The sequence below is a fragment of the Cyprinus carpio genome, chromosome A6, assembly GCF_018340385.1.
Source record: "Cyprinus carpio isolate SPL01 chromosome A6, ASM1834038v1, whole genome shotgun sequence".
NCBI classification, from domain to species: Eukaryota; Metazoa; Chordata; class Actinopteri; order Cypriniformes; family Cyprinidae; genus Cyprinus; species Cyprinus carpio.
In genome coordinates, this window is record NC_056577.1 from 12,499,941 (window position 1) to 12,517,298 (window position 17,358).

Sequence of the window (17,358 nt, forward strand, 5' to 3'; positions counted from 1 at the left end):
TGTGCTGAGGGGTTACATAATTTATTCTTGTTTGTCTTGTTTTCTTCATTACAAATCTTGTTTATTTATTTTGAATCATTGAATGTAAAAAATAATTCACTATGTTATGCATGTGCAAAATGTAAAACTGCAATCTTCTTTGCAGTCTATAGCATATGCAACAAGAACACTAATGATCAACAAATAGGAGCGGCAGATCATTTTAAAATATCTAATAGCCTTCAGTTTACAGGTTATAACTGCACCTGTCTCTGATGTAGACTTGTGAAGATTTATTTTAATGCAGATCCCATAATGTAGCATTAACCTAAAATAAATGCTCTATTACTATTCATATTTAAGCAGGGCTGGTCCGTGGCATAAGTGACATAGGCAGTTGCCTAGGGTGCAAAATGACGGGGCGCCGCAGGAATTCTTTTTCTTTTTCTTTTTGGAAGTGCGCCCTCTTGTGACCATCGTGCGCTCCTACACCCATATATTAAGCAAAATCATTTCTGACAGTTAACATCATTTTAGTACTGATCAATCATCAAACTGATTAAAATACTGTTAGAATAAAATAAAATTGACATCAACGAAAAATCATTTGACAACATGTCATGTTGGACTAATTTAAACACTTTCTGCGTCACAACGTAATTATAATACATCATCATAATGCATTAATTATGCATGGCACACGCAGTTGAAATTGTGTTTTGCCATTTATGTGCTCTTAAAGTATCATTTCTAAAAAAGTTAGTGAAAAAAGAAAATTATTAGGGGCACAAGGCAGGAAGCAACGCAAAGAAGAGGAGCAAAAAAAATATCAATATAAAGGTAATGACTGTGTATTAGCCCGTGATGTTTATATAGTATTTTGAAATAGCCTTTTTAGAACATCTTAACTGGCAACACTGACACTGTAGAACATTTTTGCTTGACTTAACTGCTTATTTAATTTTACTTTATTTTCTTTTAAATAAATTAAGCTTCTGTGATGTTGTTTTAATTTCAGTTACATTTCTGCTTGCTTTTAATTCACCAAAAAGTGTCTAAATGTCTTTTGAAAAAGACCATGACTAGGACTATATAGCATTCATAAAATGAAATAAAAAAGTTTAAGTATGTCATTTTTCACTGTATGCACAGAATTTAAATGAAAAGTATGGGTATGCTAATTAGACTAACTAGCTAGCTAGCTGGCTAACATGTACAAATAAATTACAAAATGTAACCTTTATTTTGTTGCCTTTGTTGTCTGTCAGGGGTTATTTTCTAATTAAATGAGAAAATTCTTAAGATGTATTTTGTTGTCTAATTCATTATTTATTTATTTATTTACATTTTACAGATTCCCCAATCTCTCGCACTCCCAAACTCTATATGCTAAACCGTATTATTATCATTATTAAAAAAAATATTAAAATAATAATTAAAAACATTATAATTAATACAATTATTTAAAAAAATGTTAAATTATTATTTAAACACGTTTTAATTAATACAAAGGAATGATAAAAGTTGATCAATTTCTTAATTCAGGGACATAATTTTCGGCATGTCATGGGCTCTGTATACTGGAATAAATGTGTTAAAAGAAGGCCAGATAACGAATAAGTATGTGTGACTTGCTGAAAAACATCAGCAAATTATTAAATGTAAGTTTCAAGCCTTTCATAATTTGTGGCATTAATGTGAGTGCCAAAATATGTGTTAGAACAAGGCCTGGCCTATAACACTCATCAATAAGCCACATTTTCAATCGTTTTATTTTTATGGCATAGTCTAATGCACACCTCCTTAAATGTAATCTAAACATTCCAAGTTAATATTCTACTTTTTGTATGATTTCTAGGCATTTTTCATGTAGCAGTTTTAGCCTATTAATCTTGATTTCTCACAACTTATTATTTTATTTTATTTATTATTTTATTTTTATGGTGTGAGTCAGAGTAAATTGCGACGCAAATAGAGTGTCATGAACGTGCAGCCTATCACACGTTTCGAAATTAACTTTCTAAAAATTAATTTTAAATAAATTTTCAGATTTTTAAGGATGTTATAATGTTATATTATAATGTTATTGTTGTTTTATTTGGTTATTTGATCTACTTTTACAAAACAAAATATCAATTTCAGTCAGTTTGCAAACTGTCCCTTTGCACCACCTGGCGGTAGTTCCATGAACAACTTCAACACGCGACTGACTTGCAGTTAACGCCGTGGCCCTGCGGCAGCGGTACACTCGGCGGTAAATTAAACAGGATATTCCTTGAATCATAAATAAACAGGAGAAAACAAATAATTTTTAAAAGAAAATACTTGTTCATTTATCAAAACAATATAATATAAACATTGTGCATTGACACAAGCTTTTAATCATTTTATTTTATTACATCTGTTAAAATCAGTTGTAGATTTTCAATAATTGCTTGATCATTTGGAATTGAAAGTTTAATGACATTTGTAAGAATTTTAACTTACATGAAATAATGATTTGTTTGAACATTATCTAATGCTTAAGTTTATTAGCAAACATTAACAAGCACATTATATGGCTTCAAGTACCTCGGTGTAAACATCTCCGAGGACCTGACTTGGACTACCCACATCCAAACACAGGTTAATAAAGCCAGGCAAAGACTTGTACCATCTGAGACAGCTGAGAAAATTCAGGGTTTCACCTGCAATCCTGAAAACTTTCTATTCAGGGGCCATAGAAAGCGTATTGACTCAGTGTATATCAGTGTGGTATGGGAACAGCTCCAGTCATGACTGCAAAGCCCTGCAGAGAGTTGTGCGCTTAGCTGAGCACATCTCAGGGTCTGCTCTCCCCTCTCTGCAGGACATCTACCTCAAACGCTGCAAAAGCAGAGCTGTTAAAATAATCAAGGACTCCATTCACCCCAGTAACCATCTTTTCACTTTGCTGCCATCTGGTAAGCGCTTCCGTAGCCTGATGTCAAAAACTGAGAGACTTAGGAGGAGTTTCTTCCCCCGGGCCATCAGGCTCCTAAACTCAAAACCAGCCTCTTAACATCTTCATGTCTCCACTTAATATTCACTTTATCAGTAAGACATTCATCATTCACTACCTCATATTGACATACTGACAGTGTCAACCTGTTTGCACATTCGCCTCTTGTACATTCCTGTGTATCTTAATATTTAAGACTACAGTATAATGCACATATGCACATTGCCTCTTGTAAATTCCTGTGTATCTTAATATTTAAGACTACAGTTTACTTTCATGCACATTATTTTCCACTGTATATTTAATTCTACAGTATACATCTTTTTATATATTTTATATTTTATTCTTATATTTTTATTGTTTACTTTTATTTCATTCTTTCATAGCTATATTTATGTATATTTTCATCTGTGTTGTATTCTTTAATAATTGCACTGTCCATGGAGCGGACCTGACTCACATTTCACTGCTGGTTATATATGCTCTATATAATTGTGTATGTGACAAATAAAAATCTTGAATCTCTTGAATCTTGAATATCACGTTTATAACTCTATGAATATATATCTTAATTAATGATCCATAAAGCATTATATAATGTTTGTGAATGATTTATTAATGAAAGTTATTATGAAGTGTTACCAATGTAATTTTTTTCCCTTTTTTTCATGCTACTAAAGCTGAAATATCTTCAGTATGCAATTTCCTGTTCTTCTCTTCATCTCATCTGTTTCAGCAGTAGTTGGTGAGTTATTCCTCTCATTGGTGAGTTATCCCTCCTCATCATAGTTGGATAAAAAAAGCCTAAGTCTAAAAAAAAAAAAAAAACCTAAAGACTACTATGTTCCTATGTTATTGTTACTGTGTATTTCAGTTATACATTTTATATAGGTGTTAAATGAATGCAAATATTTGCATGCATTTTTGTTTATTTACTGTGTTTAAGAGTCATTCCAAGAAACAGATAAGATTTGGACTTACAGATTTTTAGACTTTTTACCAAAAAATATTTATTTTCTGAACACCTCACAGCATTAATGACATATTTAACTTCCTGAAAAACACATTTTCCCACCTCAGGCATCAAATCCCTATTATTATTGGTCATTATTTTAAGATATGGGCACTATAAATCTTCAACCCCGTTATGTACACTATGGGAACTATCTGAATATAATCATAAAATGTATTTATTTTTGATCAAAGAAATGGACTAACTTCAGAATTTGAACTAAAATCAGTTTTCTTATGATTACTCTGAACATTTCAGACTGAGTTCAGCAAACATTAAATTACTTTTTCATAAACTTAAAAATAAATTCTTAATAATAATATAGGTGTGATGGGGTTGAGACTAGGGTAACGCGGTTGAAGAGACAAATACAGCTTAACACATAAATAGTTGTTTTTTACTCAAATTCACTGTAAGATTTTCTATAAACACTGTATTTCATTATGTGACCAAGAAAGACAACAGATATAAATTGCAATTGAACTGAGTTTTATTAACCCGACTGCAGGAAAAACAACATTAACACAGTATACATTAGAAGATTATAAACTGACTGAATAGGTCATCAAAATAAAACATATAACTTGTGTGGCATTCAATATCTGGCCCACACCTCTTTCAAGCTCTCCACATGAAGCACACAGGCTCTGGTCTTCCACCAACATACCACACCCCTGTACAGTGCATCTGGAAAGTATTCACAGTGCTTCACTTTTTCCACATTTTGTTATGTTACAACCTTGTACCAAAATAGATTCAATTATTTTCCACAAAATTCTAAAAACAAAACCCCATAATGACAATGTGAAAGAAGTTTGTTTAAAATCTTTACTAATTTATAAGAAAAAAATACTAAAATAAAACAAAATAATAATAATAAAAAAAAGAAGAAAAAAAAATCACATATACATAAGTATTCACAGCCTTTGCCATGACACTCAAAATTGAGCTCAGGTGCATCCTGTTTCCACTGATCATCCTTGAGATGTTTCTACAACTTGAGTCCACCTGTGGTAAATTGAATTGACTGGACATGATTTGGAAAGGCAAACACCTGTCTATATAAGGTCCCACAGGTAAAAGAGCGTGTCAGTGCACAAACCAAGCCATGAAGTCCAAGGAATTGTCTGTAGACCTCCGAGACAGGATTGTATGGAGGCACAGATCTGAGGAAGGGTACAGAAAAAAATTCTGCAGCATTAGTCTCTGTTACCCTTAATGGAAGAAGTTTGAAACAACCAAGACTCTTCCTAGAGCTGGCCTCCTGGCCAATCTGAGCAGCTGATGGAGAAGGGCCTTGATTAGACTGGTGACCAAGAACCTGATCATCCTCCACCTCAATGATCATACGTGGAGATAGAAGAAACCTGCAGAAGGACAATCATCACTGCAACACTCCACCGATCTGGGCTTTATGACAATGTGGCAAGACTCAATCCTCTCCTCAGTGAAGACACATGAAAACACACTTGGCATTTGCAAAAAAGCACCTAAAGAACCCTCATACTACTGCAGGGAAGATTTTCTGGTCTGATAAAACCCAATTTCAAGCATCATGTTTGAAGGAAACCAGCTTTGCTCATCACCTGCAAAGTATCATCCCAAAAGTAAAGTGTGCTGGAAACAGCCTTGTGCTGTGGGGCTGTTTTTCAGCGACAGGGACTGAAAGGGACTCGTCAGAGTATAAAAAAAGCTCATTGCACCAAAATATTGAGATTGCATTAATGATAATGATTCAGAATCTCAGACTGGGCAGAAGGTTCACCTTCCAACAGGACAACAACCCTAAGCACACAGTTAAGATAACAAAGGAGTGGCTACGGGACAACTCTGTGAACGTCCCAGAGTGGCCAAGACAGAGCCCAAACTTGAACCTGACTGATCAACTCTGGAGAGATCTGAAAACAGATGCACCAAAATCCAACCTAACCTGATGGAGCTTGAGAGTTCTTGCAAAGGAGAATGGGAGAAACCATCCAAAAATAGATTGTAGCATCATACTCAAAAAGACTTGAGGCTGTAATTGCTGCCAAAGGTGCTTCAACAAAGTATTGAGCAAAGGCTGTGAATATTTATGTACACGTGATTTTTTTATTTATTTTTATTTTTATTTTTTTATAAATTTGCAAAGATTTCAAACAAACTTCGTCCACATTGTCATTATGGGGTATTGTTTGTAGAATTTACTGAACACTGAGATGTGAAAATCTAGGCAGACAACATGTGCACACGCACACACACACACACACACACACACACACACACACACACACACACACACACAGCTTTGACATGGACATTACTACATTCAACATATGCATGTGGTATAAGATACTTGATCAAATATAATAATTCATTTAAATTACTGGACACAAAACAACCCCATCACAATCTCACAACCCCATTATGATCAAATAAATAACGGGGTTGAGTGTGATGGGGTTGTGATTTTTTGCCCAAAACGGCCCCTGCCCTAAATGTAGTGAATAATAGTAGAGCACATGGTATGCATGATATTAAGAAATCATGTATATTGTTAAAATAACAAAGATCATTTTCACAAGTAATCGTTTTCTATCTTTATTTGATGTAACGGGGTTGAGTTGTTAAGCTCGACAATCACAATATCACAATATTAATAATGTTATAGTTATAAAAGAAGGTGGTAACTTGCCTATGTCTGCTTACAATGTTGTTCAGAAGAGTTATATGGTGTCCCTTCTTATTAATGATGTCACATAAGGATCAGTTCATTATTTTTATGGGGGGAGAATGATTTGTGTAACGGGGTTGAGGGGTTACTGAGGTATGGAACATCTCGGGTACGTATGTAAACCTCGTTCCCTGAAGGAGGGAACGGAGACGTTACGTCAGTGACTGACGAATTGGGATCTCGCTAGAGAGACGAATCACCTTCGAGTGTTAACAAAACAAGCCAATGAATGTTGGCATGCGAGATTTGCATCGCGTACCCCGCCCCGCAGCGCGGGTATATAAGGAAAGCGCATGCAGTTGCACATTCAGTTTTTCGCTGAGGACCCGAGACGGCGTGCCTCGGCCGTACAGCAGTGGTACAGCAACTGTGACGACGGAATGTAACGTCTCCGTTCCCTCCTTCAGGGAACGAGGGTTACATACATAACCAAGACGTTCCCTTTCAGTCAGTCACGTTCAACGTTATGTCAGTGACTGACGAATTGGGATCCGTATGGAAAGCGCCACTATTGCTGACCTCCTCCAGTTCCCTGCGTAAGCCGGCAAGTCAGTTGGGGTGGAAGATAGGCCATAGGGCAGTGCTACCAGTTGGGGCGGAAGATAGGACAGGGCTTAGGCAGAGGAACCCACCACTGCTGTTCCGTACAGTGGGAAGCGTACCCAAGTAGGCAAACGCTACGGAACCACATCCTGCACATAGGTGGTAACATCTGGAAATTACACATATGGACTGGCCATAGGGCAGTGCTACATATGGAAATCCCTGCGGTAGACTCAGCCCGCCTGGGGTGAGATCACTAAGCAGCAGAGACGGCAGAGAAATCTCTGCTAGGGAAAGACACGGGCTTACCATGAGGGAAGCCGTACCGTGGAAGAATACATATGTGGGATCACCCGAAGGGGGAATCACTACACATGGACACCTAGCCCAGCACAAGGGCTGACCTTGGGCATACACACGAGTCCTGGACCTGGCGTCTGGTGCTCCGCCACGCCTGACTGCCGAGGGTGCGGGAGGAACTTCAAGAGGGAAACTGAACTGAGAAGCACTTAAGCGCACATATCCGGTCCGTAGAGAGGAATGGCAAAGCAAGTATGATTGACACCAAGCGGGTCCAGCATTACAAGCCATCTGAGGCGAGTACACGAGAGGACACAGGCTCTACAAGGAGATTATAGAATCTCGCAAACGTGTTAGGTGTCACCCAGCCGGCAGCTCTAGAGATGTCTGCTATCGAGGTGCCCCGTGCCAAAGCCCAGGAGGAAGCCACAGCTCTTGTAGAGTGTGCACTCACTCTAAGGGGGCACGGTAAGCGATGGGCCTGATATGCTTAGACTATAGCCTCCACTATCCAGTGGGCAAGTCTTTGTCTGGAGACAGCCTTTCCCTTCTCCTGCCCACAAAGCAGACAAAGAGCTGATCTGAGGTTCTGAAGCTCTGCATGCGGTTCACGTAAATGCGCAAGGCGTGAAGGGGACAGAGCAAAGCGATGGCTGGGTCTGCCTCCTCCTGGGGCAGCGCTTGCAAGTTCACCACCTGATCTCTGAAAGGTGTGGTGGGAAATTTGGTGAGGCACGTATCCAGGCCGGGGTCTCAGGACAACGTGAGAGTTGGCCGGCCCGAATTCAAGGCACGTATCGTTGACCGAAAATGCCTGCAGGTCCCCGACCCTCCTGACCGAAGCCAATCCAGTGAGGAGCACTGTCTTCAGTGACAGAAACTTTAGCTCTACTGACTGCAGAGGCTCGAAGGGCTCCTGCTTCAAGGCCGTCAGGACCAAGGGGAGATCCCAAGAGGGTACCAGGTGAGGGCGCGGAGGGTTCAGCCTCCTTGCCCCCTAAGGAACCTGATGACCAGGTCGTGCTATAGTGGAGGCTATAGTCTATTGTCGTGATGTGCGGCAATAGCGGCAACATACACTTTGAGACTGGAGGAAGACAGCCTTCGCTCCAGCCCATCTTGCATCGTGCCGATGGTCCCCTCGGACAGGGAGTACAACAGCTGGCAGTGGGACATGTCCGGAGAGGCAAACAGGTCTACCTGAGCGTCCCCGAAGCATCTTCAGATCATCTGGACTATCTCGGGGTGGAGTCGCCATTCTCCCGGAAGGGCGGGCTGACGTGAGAGCTCATCGGCTGCACGATTGAGCTCGCCTGGGATGTGAATGGCATGAAGCGACCTCAGATGCTTTTGACTTCAAAGGAGGAGATGGCGGGCAAGTTGCTACATGCGACGGGAGCGTAGACCACCCTGGTGGTTGATGTACGCAACGGTCGCAGTATTGTCCGTCCGGACCAGTACGAGTCTGTCGCAAAGCCTCGGTTTGAAGTGGCGCAGAGCAAGCCATACCAGCAACTCTAGGAAATTGATATGCAACTGCAGACGAGGCCCTGTCCAGGTGCCTGAAGCAGAGGCATCTGTTGAAACAACAACATGCCTGGACACTTGCACTAGGGGAACCCCTGCCCGTAGAAAAGCAAGGTCCAACCACGGGCTGAAGTTTCGGCGGCAGGACGGGGTAACCAAGACCCGGTGCGTGCCGCATTGCCATGCCCATCTTGGGACTCGATCATGAAGCCAACACTGAAGCGGTCTCATATGAAGCAATCCGAGCGGCGTGACAGCAGCAGCAGATGCCATATGCTCCAGGAGCCTCTGAAACTGTTTCAGTGGAACCGCCTTCCTGCCCCAAAATGACTCCAGGCAGTTCAGCATCGACTGAGCGTGCTCTGTCGAGAGACGCGGCGTCAGGTCAACCGAGTTCAACTCGACACAGATAAAAGAGATCCTCTGCACGGTGGAGAGTTTGCTCTTTTCCCATTTGACCCGAAGCCCCAACCGGCTGAGGTGGCTGAGTACCACGTCCCTGTGTTCGCACAACTGAGCTCGGGACTGGGCCAATATGAGCCAGTCGTTGAGGTAGTTGAGAATGCGAATGCCTGCTATCCTCAAGGGAACGAGGGCTGCCTCCACGACCTTGGTGAAGACACGAGGCGACAGGGATAGCCCAAAGGGGAGGACCTTGTACTGATATGCCCACCCCTCTAACGCAAAGTGGAGAAACAGCCTGTGTCGGGGGAGAATCGAGACATGAAAGTACGCGTCCTTCAGGTCGATCACTGCGAACCAATCTCGTGGATGAACGCATTGAAAGATACGTTTCTGCGTTAACATCCTGAACGGGAGCTTGTGAAGGGCCCGGTTCAGAACGCGCAGGTCCAGGATTGGCCGTAACCCACCGCCTTTCTTGGGTACAATGAAGTATGGGCTGTAAAACCCCAACTTTATATCGGCTGGAGGGACTGGCTCTATCGCGTCCTTCGCCAGCAGGACTGCGATTTCCGCTCGCAAGACGGGAGCATCTTTGTCCAGCACAGAGGTGAACTGGATGCCCCTGAACTTGGGAGGACGCCGGGCGAACTGAATCGCATAGCCAAGTCTGACGGTTCTCGTGAGCCAGCGAGACGGCCTGGGGAGGCCCCCAGACACCAAACAAGCGGAACTAGTGGAACCACCGACGTACCCGCGGTTGGGCAGCGAGGCAGAGCACAGGGACCCGACCCGGAAGGCACAGCATCCCGGAGTGGGGTCTGAGTGAGTGGGGCGACTCTTACCTGGCTCTGTGATTGGGCAGTGGGGCGCAAACCGGGCCCTGCTGCCTGCTGGCAAAAGCCTCGTGCACCTCCATCCTGGCCCTCTTGAGACCCAGAGAAATAGGAAACTGCTTATTAATGAGGCCAGCCTGGGAGATCGGAGAGTCCAAGAAGCGGTGCTTGTCGGACTCCCTCATATCTGCCAGGGTAAGCCAAAGGTGGCGTTCCTGGACCACTATCGCAGACATCGTCTGATCCAGGGACCACGCTGTGACTTACGTCGCCCATAGGGCAAGGTCCATCGCAGAGCGTAGCTCCTGCATGACACCTGGGTCAGAACTACCCTCGTGCAGCTGCTTTAATGCCTTGGCCTGGTAGACCTGCAGGATTACCCCACCAGGCGGCAGCACTTTGCGGGCAAAGCTGCATTGCAATAGCGCGCTCAACTGGGGGGATCTCCACATACCCCTTAGCCACCCCGCCGTCGAGGGTAGTGAGGATGGAGAAGGCACTAGACCTGTTTCGGGCAGAAAAAGGTGCCCTCCAGGACCTAGTAACCTCCTCATGCACTTCCGGGAAGAATGGAACCAGAGGTGGCTGCCGACGATCGGCGTGTGGCACCCCCAAGAACCAATCGTCCAGCTTTGAGCATTCGGGAGATGGAGGGGCCTTCCATGGCAGCCTGACGCTCTTGGCGGCCCGGGCAAGCATAGCAGTCAGCTCTGGATCTGACTCGGGCAACGCCGCTCTCCAAGAAGGAGGCAACGCAGCCGAATCTTCATCTCCAGAGCCTAGCTCGTCCCCCGATGCAGTGATCGACATCAAGTCATCTGCTGGTGGGCCGGATGAAGTGCTGGGGCCCGCCCTGACCGAGGCCTCAGCATCTGCATCGCGGTACACCAGAGGGTACAATGCGCTGGAGGAGTGAAGGGCCCATGGAGACTCGCTCGGCTGGGAAGCCCTCACTGTGACCCTCAGATCACCATGGCCATGAACCGGAGAAGCCTTCCTCTTGAAGGAGGAACTAGAACGGGTCATGGGGAGGGGGACTCCTCCCTGTTTGACGAAGAGGAGCCTTGATCGCAACATCGCGATGGTCATGTTCCCACAAGGAGAACATGACTCATTCACGAACGCTGCCTCAGCGTGCTCGAGGCCCAGGCACAAGATGCAGCGATCGTGACCATCAGATGAAGCCAGGAAGCGACCACATCCAGAAACCCACGAGTGGAAAGACATCTTTAGAAAGACGCCCCGTCACTCGTGAAGCTCTCTTAGTAATTGCTCTTTTAGTTTAAAAAAAAAAAACACCGAAGTGACGAAGTGCCTAGAAGGAGTTGCAGAATGGGAAGCTGCAGCACGCTGAGAAAAAGGCAGCAGCACTGGCAACCCCCTTATATACCCGCGCTGCGGGGCGGGGTGCGCGATGCAAATCTCACACGCCAACATTCATTGGTTTGTTTTGTTAACACTAGAAGGCGTTTCGTCTCTCTAGCGAGATCCCAATTCGTCAGTCACTGACGTAATGTTGAACATGACTGACTGAAACGGAACTAAATATAAATAAATAAATAATATGATTTTATTGAATAATCATCAATTTACTTAGACAAAAAACATTACCAGCAAAAAAGTACAGATAGATAGTTATGAGAATAGCAAAATGTATGGACTTTTTTCTAATTTAATTATTCATATCCCAAGTACACTTTCATAGAAGGCCATGAGGGACATGACAAAATAGGTGGTGTCCACTGAAAAAATCAAGATAATTTTTAATATATAGATGAAATGTATGTCATATTTGTAAACCTAATTAAAGGAGACATTTCAATTAATACAAAGAGATTTTAAAAATAGATTTTGGTGACACAAAAGATAAAATACACTTAAAAAGGACAGAGGGACTCAAATCGTACCGGTTTCGTGCAATGACTCTAAAACTAATTTTTATAGTGAAATTATATTTTAAATGAATCATTACCCAGGAAAGTTAATAATTAATTATCAGGTGTATTTTATCTTGTTATCATTTTTATCTTCACTGTGTCCACAGACAAAATAAAATGATGAATTTATTTAGAATAATGGAGCAAAATTTTGTCCATCTGAATTACTGTCTTTTTTTCTTTCACAGGCATGGTGAGTGTATTAGTTACCAAACCTGTGATATCCTACTGCCACCAGGCTATCACTCTGCACTGCAATGTTTCTCTGTCTGATGGAAAGGACCGTGAATTCCAGGTTACTCATCTGAGCTGGATTAAAGAATCAAATAAAACAGTTTGCTCAGAAAGCAAGACAGCTAAGAAAGGTTCCATCCACTGCCAATACATGCCAAACAAACAGCTGGTACTAACTATTGCCCACCCAAAATCAGATGACATCGGACGCTATATCTGCAAACTCCGATCCTCCTATGGACATACAAGTGCTGATACCAATGTGACATTGGGTATGTAGGCTGAAATGTTGTGACTGAGAGTGGAGAATGAACAAGAATAGACCCCCTTAACCTTAACGGAGTGTCTATTTACACTAAGTGCAAATAGTCCCCCTTGTTGGCAAAGGCTGTTTACACTAACTCCACCCAACAATGTGTGGTTGTGCTAGAAAACATTACAAAAGACAGCTACAAAACAGAAGATCCAGTGGTGCAGATGGTGATGTGCACAATGCATTTTGTTTGATGCGTTCGACCTGAGTTTGAATCTGCCTTTTGTCGTTGTTTGCTCATTGTTCTCCTTTTTCAGATCTCATATCACATTGGAAAGGCATTTATTTCCTATAAAAATAAAGTTTTAGGCTTAGGGGTAGGTGTAGGGGGGCTTTATTGTCCTAGTCAGGCGGCATACATTTATTAAGTTTGATTAAAAAAATTACACTCAATATGTTATTATTGCATACTGTTTTATAATTTACTACAATCAGAATCAGAATCAGAAAGAGCTTTATTGCCAAGTATGGTTACGCATACAAGGAATTTGTTTTAGTGACATAAGCTTCCAGTACACAAAGACAACAAAAAAAATTGCAAATAAATAAATTATATGAACAGTTGTGCTATAGATGACACTGGAATAGAATAGAGTAAGATGCAGAGATGTACTTGGATGGAGGGGTAACAAATAAATATAAGAATATTGCACATTTTTTGCATAAGTGGGGAACATTTAACTGTTCATGCGGTAGATTGCCTGGGGAAAGAAACTGTTCTTGTGCCTGACTGTCCTGGTATTTGCGGCTCTGAAGCGCCGGCCAGATGGCAAAAGTTCAAAAAGGGGGTAACTTGGATGAGAGGGATCCAGAGTGATTTTCTGAGCCCTTTTCCTCACTCTGGATGTATACAGTTCTTGAAGGGTGGGCAGGGGAGCACCAATAATTCTTTCAGCAGTCCGAACCGTTCTCTGTAGTCTTCTGATGTCTGATTTTGTAGCTGAACCAAACCAGACAGTTATTAAAGTGCACAGGACAGACTCAATGATGGCTGAGTAGAACTGTTTCAGCAGCTCCTGTGGCAGGTTAAACTTCCTCAGCTGGCGAAGGAAGTACAACCTATGTTGGGCCTTTTTAACAATGGAGTCAATGTGATTGTCCCACTTCAGGTCCTGAGAGATGGTGGTTCCCAGGAATCTAAATGACTCCACTGCAGCCACAGTGCTGTTCATGATGGTGAATGGGGGGAGTGCAGGGGGGTTTCTCCTGAAGTCCACTATCATCTCCACTGTTTTGAGAGTGTTCAGCTCCAGGTTGTTAAGACTGCACCAGACAGCCAGCTGCGCAACCTCTTGTCTGTAAGCAGACTCGTCACCGTCCTGGATGAGGCCGATGATTGTAGTGTCGTACACAAACTTCAGGAGCTTGACAGAGGGGTCTTTGGAGGTGCAGTCGTTGGTGTAGAGGGAGAAGAGCAGTGGGGAGAGAACACATCCCTGAGGGGCACCAGTGTTGGTGGAGCGGCAGTTTGACATGAATTTCCCCAGTCTTACTAGCTGTTGCCTATCTGTCAGAAAGCTGGTGATCCACTGACAGATAGAGCTAGGAACAGAGAGCTGGGTCAGTTTGGTCTGGAGGGCTGTTGGGATGATGGTGTTGAAAGCCGAACTAAAGTCCACAAACAGGATCCTCACATAAGTCCCTGTTTTGTCCAGATGTTGCATGATGAAGTCAAGTCAAGTCAAATCAACTTTATTTATATAGCGCTTTAAACAAAAAAGATTGCGTCAAAGCAACTGAACAACATTAATTAGGAAAACAGTGTCAATAATGCAAAATGACAGTTAAAGGCAGTTCATCATTGAATTCAGTGATGTCATCATGCAGCTCAGTTCAGTTTAAATAGTATCTGTGCTATAATTTGCAAACAAGTCAACAATATCGCTGTAAATGAAGTGTCCCCAACTAAGCAAGCCAGAGGCGACAGCGGCAAGGAACCAAAACTCCATCGGTGACAGAATGGAGAAAATACCTTGGGAGAAACCAGACTCAGATGGGGGGCCAGTTCTTCTTTGGCCAGACGAAACCAGCAGTTCAATTCCAGGCTGCAGCAAAGTCACATTGTGCAGAAGAATCATCTGTTTCCTGTGATCTTGTCCCGGTGGTCGTCTGAGACAAGGTCTTTACAGGGGATCTGTCTCTGGGGCTCTAGTTGTCCTGGTCTCCCCTGTCTTTCAGGGCTGTAGAGGTCCTTTCTAGGTGCTGATCCACCATCTGGGCTGGATACAGACTGGATCCGGGTGACTGCAGTGACCCTCTGACTTGGATACAGATTGGATCTGGTGGCTACGGTGACCTCGGAATAAGAGAGAAACAGACTAATATGAGCGTAGATGCCATTCTTCTAACGATGTAGCAAGTACATCGGGTGTTATGGGAAGTGTTCCCTGTTCCAGTTTACCTAATTAATTATGCAGCCTAAAAATCCTTTAACGGATTTGGATATTAGAAGTGTATTAGTATGTTATGTGTAAGCCAGGTTAAAGAGATGGGTCTTTAATCTAGATTTAAACTGCAAGAGTGTGTCTGCCTCCCGAACAATGTTAGGTAGGTTATTCCAGAGTTTGGGCGCTAAATAGGAGAAGGATCTGCCACCTGCAGTTGACTTTGATATTCTAGGTATTATCAAATTGCCAGAGTTTTGAGAATGCAGCAGATGTGGAGGACTATAATGTAACTAGAGCTCGTTCAAATACTGAGGTGCTAAACCATTCAGGGCTTTATAAGTAATAAGCAAGATTTTAAAATCTATACGATTGGTTCTAGTAAGAACTTCTTGGTTCTAGTAAGAACTCTAGCTGCTGCATATTGGACTAACTGGAGATTGTTTACTAAGTGTGCAGAACAACCACCCAATAGAGCATTACAATAGTCTAACCTTGAGGTCATAAACGCATGGATTAACATTTCTGCATTTAACATTGAGAGCATAGGTCGTAATTTAGATATATTTTTGAGATGGAAAAATGCAGTTTTACAAATGCTAGAAACGTGGCTTTCTAAGGAAAGGTTGCTATCAAATAGCACACTTAGGTTCCTAACTGATGACGAAGAATTGACAGAGCAGCCATCAAGGCTTAGACAGCGTTCTAGGTCATTACATGCAGAGCTTTTAGACCCTATAATTAACGTCTCTGTTTTTTCAGAATTTAGCAGTAAGAAATTACTCATCATCCAGTTTTTTATATCGACTATGCATTCCGTTAGTTTTTCAAATTGGTATGTTTCGCCGGACCGCGAAGAAATATAGAGCTGAGTATCATCAGCATAACAGTGAAAGCTAACACCGTGTTTCCTGATGATATTTCCCAAGGGTAACGTGTAAAGCGTGAAGAGTAACGGCCCTAGTACTAAGCCTTGGGGTACTCCATACTGCACTTGTGAACGATATGATACCTCTTCATTCACTGCTACGAATTGATGACGGTCAAATAAGTACGATTTAAACCATGCTAATGCACTTCCATTAATGCCAACAAAGTGTTCTAGTCTATGCAAAAGAATAGTGTGGTCAATATTGTCGAACGCAGCACTAAGATCCAATAGCACTAATAGAGAGATACAACCACAATCAGATGATAAGAGCAGGTCATTTGTAACTTTAAGGAGAGCAGTCTCAGTACTATGATACGGTCTAAATTCATTCATTCATTCATTCATTGGACTTTATTGTCCACCTTAGTGGAAATTTGTCTTCGACTTCCTGACTAGAAGTCTTCTAAATCCTGACTAGAAATCCTCACAGATGCCATTTTTCTCTAAGGAGGAATATAATTGTGACGATACTACCTTTTCTAGTATCTTGGAAAGAAAATGGAAGTGCAATCCCAAGTTGATTGCATCTTCCACGGACCTGTTTGCTCTGTAAGCAAACTGCAGGGGGTCCAGTAAGGGTCCAGTGATGTCCTTCAGATAAGCCAGAACCAGTTTTTCAAATGACTTCATGACGACAGACGTTAGAGCCACAGGTCTGTAGTCGTTAACTCCTGTTATCTTGGGTTTCTTTGGAACGGGGATGATGGTGGAGCGTTTGAAGCAGGACGGCACTTCACACAACTCCAGAGATCTGTTGAAGATCTGTGAAAACATGGGGGCCAATTGGTCAGCACAAGTTCTCAGACAGGCTGGTGTAACACCATCTGGGCCTGGTGCTTTTCTTCTTTTGTTCTTCCTGAAGACCTGGCGCACATCGTTTTTCACTAATTTGAAGAGCAGGAGGGGGGGAGAGGGGTATTGATGGTTAACGGTTGTGTAGAGAGATGATCAGAATGGATGTGGGGTGTTTCAAATCTACAATAAAACTCATTCAGGTCTTTAGCAAGTCGTTGATTAGCCTCAGTGCAGGGGGATGGTGTCTTGTAGTTAGTAATGGCTCTCAGTCCTTTCCATACTGAAGCTGAGTCGGTGGAAGTAAACTGGTCTTCCAACTTTTTAGAGTAGGTCCTTTTAGCCGCTCTAATCTCTTTGTTCAGTGTGTTTCTGGCCTGATTATACAAGAATCTGTCCCCATTTCTGTAGGCATCCTCTTTGGCCTGACGAAGATGTCTGAGTTTTGCTGTAAACCATGGCTTATCATTGTTGA

General features: G+C 42.5%; 1 protein-coding gene across 1 annotated transcript in view; it reads left to right on the forward strand.

Moving 5' to 3' along the window:
* The window catches only part of LOC122145290, a 108,846-nt gene that overhangs the window by 72,991 nt on the left and 18,497 nt on the right, over window positions 1–17,358 (forward strand). The window contains exons 2-3 of the mRNA XM_042758099.1: window positions 3,640–3,704; window positions 12,418–12,735. Coding sequence (XP_042614033.1) covers window positions 3,656–3,704; window positions 12,418–12,735 — 367 coding nt within the window. The 5' untranslated portion in view covers window positions 3,640–3,655. The remainder of the gene's footprint in view (window positions 1–3,639; window positions 3,705–12,417; window positions 12,736–17,358) is intronic.